Source organism: Macrotis lagotis, chromosome 1, assembly GCF_037893015.1.
Source record: "Macrotis lagotis isolate mMagLag1 chromosome 1, bilby.v1.9.chrom.fasta, whole genome shotgun sequence".
In the NCBI taxonomy this organism is placed as follows: domain Eukaryota; kingdom Metazoa; phylum Chordata; class Mammalia; order Peramelemorphia; family Peramelidae; genus Macrotis; species Macrotis lagotis.
The window spans coordinates 757,677,751-757,683,895 of NC_133658.1; the positions used below are offsets into that span (position 1 = coordinate 757,677,751).

At 44.2% G+C, this 6,145-nt stretch overlaps 1 protein-coding gene across 2 annotated transcripts; it reads left to right on the forward strand.

The window, feature by feature from the left end:
• Positions 1-1,434: 1,434 nt before the first annotated feature.
• LOC141508101 (transmembrane protein 218-like) lies at positions 1,435-6,127 on the forward strand. 2 transcript variants are annotated; one of them, XM_074216411.1, is made up of 3 exons: positions 1,435-1,511; positions 2,071-4,092; positions 4,916-6,127. In XM_074216411.1, the coding sequence occupies exons 2-3, from the start codon at positions 3,956-3,958 to the stop codon at positions 5,049-5,051; spliced, it is 273 nt and encodes a 90-aa protein (XP_074072512.1). In that variant the 5' UTR covers positions 1,435-1,511; positions 2,071-3,955; the 3' UTR covers positions 5,052-6,127. The 2 variants fall into 2 exon arrangements, with proteins under 2 accessions (XP_074072512.1, XP_074072513.1); XM_074216412.1 differs by having other exon boundaries at positions 1,438-1,511; positions 3,982-4,092.
• Positions 6,128-6,145: the final 18 nt, after the last annotated feature.

Consider the following 6,145-nt stretch of genomic DNA (forward strand, 5'->3'; position numbering starts at 1 on the left):
AAGAGGTGGAGCCAGAGACTACTCTGGTCTACCCAGAGAGAGGGGACTCAAGGGTAGAATTTTATCTATTTGCTCCCTTAAACACTTTTTGCCTCAGGGATCTTCGCTTCAGGCTCAGTCTGGTTTTAGAACAAAGGAACAGACCCGGCCCCAGTGGGATGCTGGGTCCTAATTCTGACCTTGGTTTCTACTTCCCAAGATGGGTTTTCCTCGCCTAGCCAGGTTTATGCTTCTTTTTTATTATTATTATTATTATTAAATATTTTATTATTTTGAGTTTTACAATTTTCCCTCCATCTTACTTCCCTCCCCCCACGTAAGGCAATCTGTCAGTCTTTACTTTGTTTCCATGTTGTACATTGATCCAAATTGAATGTGATGAGAAAGCATATGCTTAAAGAAGAAACACAAAGTATAAGGAGATAGCAAGATCAGACAATAAGATATCTGGGTTTTTTCCCTAAATTAAAGGTACTAGTCCTTGGTCTTTGTTCAAACTCCACGGCTCTTTCTCTGGATACAGATGGTATTCTCCATTGCAGACAGCCCCTAATTGTCCCTTAATGTTGCACTGGTGGAATGAGCCAGTCCATCAAGGTTGATCATCGCGCCCACAGGTTTATGCTTCTTGTCCTCGAGGAGGCCACGCTGGAGGCTGCTTTCTGGTTCTGAGACAGCATGGTCCACGGGGAGGGGGGGGATAAGAGTTTTGAGCAGGAAAGTGGAAGAAATGGATCCAGGCCTGTTCCACCACTATGTGTCTATGTGTGATTCGGAGCAGTCCTTTGCCTTTTCTAGGCTGGAGTTACCCCCATCCAGGGAAGTGGGAGAATAATCCCTTCTGCTTCCTCCACCTCAAAGGTGGGGAAAGGAGAGAAAGCGAATATCCACATCCTACATTTTAGCAGAGGCCCCTGTAGAGGGAGCCCGGGAGGGCGCCAGTCCGTCACTGTCGGAGTGCAGGGATGCTCACGGGCCGCCCTCTCGGAGGACCCCAAGGATCCCCCGAAGTAAAGGAGCCGGAGATGGATAAGTGCGGGGTCACTCAGTAGAAGCCGGACTTGAACCCTGAGCTGCGGCCACAAATACATCCGCCCCAGCAATGGAAGCAGTTAGAGGTCTCCATGGAAACAAAGAAAGGCCAATCACCCTCCTCTTCCGCCCAGGGACCCGCCCTCGAGACAAACTAGCCAATGATTCGAGGCAGGCTCTTAGCGATGGGGGTGAGGAAACGCGGCATGCCGCTGTCCAATCGCATTTTAGTCTTGGCCCGGGACGCCTTCCAGCGTTAACCAATAGCAAAGCAGAATGAAGTAATCTCCCGCCGCCATTGGAAGATGCAATGTGAGAGGCCGCCTTCCATTAGTGAGCGTGGGACCTTGCGGCCGAAAGCCCACTTGTGATTGGCTGGCGCTGGGCCGGGCCCCTGCGGGAAGGGGCTGGAGCGGAGGTGGAGGTGGTGTGGGGCCGAGGCGGCCTGCGGGTCCGCTCGTGGGGAGAGGGCTGGCCAGGTGAGGGGACGGGCGCCGGGGAGCGGTCTGGGAGGACGGGGTTGAGGCGGCGCCCGGGCCGCGGGCTCCCCGGTCGCCGGTGCCGCCAGCGGGCCGGCAGCCTTCAGTCGGGCCAGAGGAGGCCCCGGCCTCGCGGCCGAGCCTGGTCGCGGGCCCGGCCCAGCCTTGGACTTGTGGGGGACGGGGCTTCAGCGGATCCTGCCCGGCCGCGGCCCTCCAGCCCGCCCCAGGCCTTTACCCGCGGGACGGGCCGCTGCGGACTGCCCTGGCGTCCGTGGTTGGGGCGCCCGACGGAGGCCCGCCGCGGAGGGCCGGGCCCGGGCCCGGAGCCCCGCTGCCGCGAGCGGCTCTGCCGCAGGCTCGGACCGGCCCGGGCCCAAGTCCAGAAGCAAGGAGGGCACGGCGCCCCCGAGCCCGAGTCCAGAAGTGTCTGAGGCTGCATTTGCACTCAGTTCCCCCCGACTCCAGGGCCGGGGCTCCGTCCTAGCCCCCCCCCCCATTACTGTGGACAGTCAGAGAGTGACCAGTTTGTGCAGTCTTTTTAATTTTTTTTTAACAGTTTGTGCAGTTTTACAGTCATTTTCTAAAGGAATACCCCAAAAGGAGCAACTAGGTGCTGCAGCAGACGGAGAACCCACCCTGGAGTCGGGAGGACCAGAGTTCAAATCCTACCTCAGACGCATAATAATGGATGGCAGTGTAACTTTGGGCAAGTCACTTTTTGCCTTGCAAAAAGAAAAAGAAATTCCTAGAAAGAACTTTGGAGACAAGACCTTAACCCCCAAAGTGATTCCCCATGAATGGCATTGACATTTACCTTCTCTTTGGAATACTTACACTTTCCATAGTGCCAATACTGGGAATACAAATACAAAAATCAAAACATTCTCTGCTCTCAAGGTCTTTTCATTGTATTGGGAGGAAAATGCACAATAACCAAATGGAAAATATTTATATAGTTTTATGAGTTTCAGGTGAACTCCCTTTATGATGCAGATTTGCAGCCGTTCTGCAAATATATATAATTATAATCTTAAGATTTCTTAGATAAATGACAAATTAAATAATTTGCCCAGGGTTACAGTTAGTATAACAGGGGCTGAAATTGAACTCTTGTCTTCCTGACTCCAATAATAAACAACACATTACAAAGGAGACTCAAAGTTGTCACCAAAGAAATGTACTGTTAAAATAGTGAGAGCAAAGGGAAATAAATTGATGGTCTGGCCCACTATTCCATATTACAGAAAAACCAGGAAAGTCTCCAGTATGGTGGGTGGCAGACTTAGAGAACATCAATAGAAGATAGGTAGGAATGCCTGGATTCTGATCTGCAGTGTTGGAAAGAAGCACATCAGTAGGGTAGGGTTCACAGATCTACTGGAGTATCCGTTTGTAATTTATTTTTGTATAAAATGGCCCAACTTGGTTAGCTCAAGTCACCTCCTAAGTCTTTCCTATTTACCCATACTTAATTCTTCAATCCCAAAATTACTAATGTATTTCTTTTAGATATAATTCTGTTTATCTGTGTATTTTCCCCCTCTAGTAGAATGTTAGCTCCTTGAAGACATGGACAGTTTTAGTTTTGTTTGTATATTCAGGGCCATAGCAGGTATTTAATAATTTAGAGTTGGAAGGGACCCTGGAGGTCTTGTAATCCAACCCACTTTATAGATGAGGAAACTGAGGTTTTAGAGAAAGGTGATTTGCCCAAGGAAACATAGGTGATATCAGAACTGAGAATTAAATCCAGGTTCTGAATCCAAATCCAATATTCTATTCATTGTGTCACCTCACCCCCAATATTGATACATATTATGCACTGTTAGCAGAATAGTTCATTTTTTTTTCATATCAACATGTAGCTTGCCTCATAAATTTATTTCATCCAGTAACATGCCAGTGGTATAAGGTTTATTTATATCTGCTTTGACTTATTTGTATTGCCATGAAGAAATATACTTTCCTACTTAGTAGGGTCAATTTTGAACCATTCAAACTTGCCCATGATGTCACAGCTAATAGTTTTTAAAGTCAGTGTTTGATGCTAGATCATATTTTCAAGTATACCACATTGTGGAGTCCAGCTCTTACAGACTAAGTTAGTACACATATGACAGACTCCAAGCAGTAAATAGAGCAGAAGTTTTGTGTCCTGAATTTCCAATGTTAAGAGGTCCAAGGACTAGCCATTTTCTGGAAATTTATAACCTGTTATGGTTAATTTTCCTCACATATTAATCAGAAAATCCCCTTTCTCCACATCCACTCCTCAGTACACCACTCCTTCAGTCAACTGGTGCTCAGGCTTGGGTTTTCCACACACAAATGAATGACTTAGATAAAAACTGGAAATATAAGGAAAGAAGAACGCAAATGGAGCACATAGGACATTTAATTCTGTTCTTGTGGCAGAGCAGTGATGCAGAGCCAAAGCAGCAATGCTGATGTTTCCTTTCTTCTCTAGAATGACTGGCACTGTATTTGGAGTGGGTGCAGGAGTATTCATCTTAGCGCTGCTTTGGGTGTTGGTATTGCTGCTGTGTGTGCTGTTAACCAGAGTCTCCGGTCTAGCTAGGTAAGATGTTCTTTCCAGCTGGGAGTCCTAGGTGAAAGCAATTAGAGTTGAAATCGCTGACACTCATTAAACATTTAGAATTCAGGAGATCATTTTTATAATTACTGGCAGTATGAGTGAGTTGCATTTTAGTCCATCATAAACACTAACTGTGTTACTTATTGTCTAAAGGGGAAGATTTATTTAGTTTTCACTATGAGGTAGAAAAATGTATCTTAAATATAGGGAAATGTGCTTTCTCTTTCTCTGCCTTTCAGGAAAAAAAATTTTTTATTGTTTAGATTTGTAGAATTAGTTCTTTCTCTGAAACTCCAGGTCTAGGCCCAGAGAAACTGGAGAAGCAATGAATACCCCAAGATTGTGAAACTAAGGCCATAATCTAATCTCTGAAAAGCAATAGTTAAATGTGCTACACTATGGATGTCTATCTGTACTGCCAGAGTGAAAAGAGGGGTTGTACTAAGTACCTGAGTATTTATGCAAAAAAAAAAAAAAAACAAAAAAAACATGTTTTGACTTGAATTGCTATGGTTATTACAATGTGCTTATATGATCAGGGGCAAAAACAAAGCCCTCTGACTTGCAACATCAGAAATTTGGATCCTGTTAGGAATACTTATAGCTAGTACCTACCTAAATCAGGATCAAGAGGATGACTTTAGAAAAATCTCTTAAATTTACTGAGCTATTCAGATGGACAACAGGCCCTCTGAGCATTGTTTCAGAATTAGAACCAAGAATATTGGCTCCTGGGAGCAGTCTAAGCCTAACACATTGGTGGAAAATAAGAACAGTACTTTCAATATTTATGCTTGTCTTTCAGGTTCTCTTTCATTTTTGTTTTCCTTGCTGCTCTGATCATCACAACAGTTCTATTGCTCTTTCCCCGGGCCTCTGAAGCCCCAACCCCAGAGATAGAATTTAAGGTAAAAATTCAGTTTCTTTTTACTGAATTGTGATTTTTATGGCTTTCCCGAATATAATGGGACCTTTCCTGATATAGGTTTGATGTTATGACATTGGAAGAGCTATGATGGCAGAACAAATGAAGGAGAAAGCTCAAGAGGAAGTTTTTAATTCCCCTTCTGCCCATTCTCTTAAGAAAAACAATCTAGTTCTGAGTTTTCACTGGAACACCATAAGACATTTATATATGTGTTATATTTTCTCAAAGCTCAATCATCTCAAACAAGCAGTACAGTCTTCAAAGCCAATACAGACTTTGTAGTGACTTAAGGTTGCTGAGTGGCATATTTTTCCTCCTTAGCATAAATTTGGCTTATCTGTGAAGTAGGGAGAATAGCTCCTCATTGAGAAAAATAGTGAAGAGGAACATTTTCTTTTGAAAGCTGAATTATAGGAGAAACTCTTTGGAGAGGCAGCATGGTGTAATAAAAAGAGGATACAACTTGAAGTCAGAAGTCCTGGCTTCAGAACTTAGCTAGTTGCAAGGTCTTTAATCTGGTTCATAGGGAAAGTGCCATGTAACATGTGATGTAAGTTATAAAAGAATTCCATAAATGTAATCTTGTTGTGATCCCTTTTTTGCCTCATTATCACCTTGTCTGCTAATTTTGTTGTCACTGCCCCAAAATCTATTTCATTATTCTGAAAGATTGTAGCTATACCAGAGAATGATATCTGGCCTCAGATCCTTGGACTGTGTTCCTGTAGTTTGATTTCCTTTCTCCTATCTTCCCTTGGTGCTCAAATAGCTGCACAAAGCTGTTAGGCTGAAAATTGTTCTTTACTCTGTAACTCCCCTAGGCCCCAGTCCTCCTAAAGGTAGTAATTATTTTCATTATTCCAGGCCAGGCCAAGATGAAAACATTTTGGCCTTTCCTCTTAATGGCCAAGAGTTCTTACTTCTTGGTCATATCCTAAGTTGATTTCTTTTTCTTTTTAAATGTTTTATTGATGCCTTTCTTTTTTTCTTCACTGTCATTTCCCATTGACTTTCCTATCCTCCCCCAACAAAATAACCTTCTCCTTCCCTTCCTCCCCGCCTCCAACAAATCAGTTCAATAAAAGCAATATCACTCATTGGACATGT

Bases quoted from the DNA above. Each gene is read 5' to 3' on its own strand.
- LOC141508101 (XM_074216411.1), top strand. From the start codon at position 3,956: ATGCTGATGTTTCCTTTCTTCTCTAGAATGACTGGCACTGTATTTGGA. The intron at 4,093-4,915 runs GTAAGATGTTCT...CTTGTCTTTCAG, and splicing joins AGAGTCTCCGGTCTAGCTAG to GTTCTCTTTCATTTTTGTTT.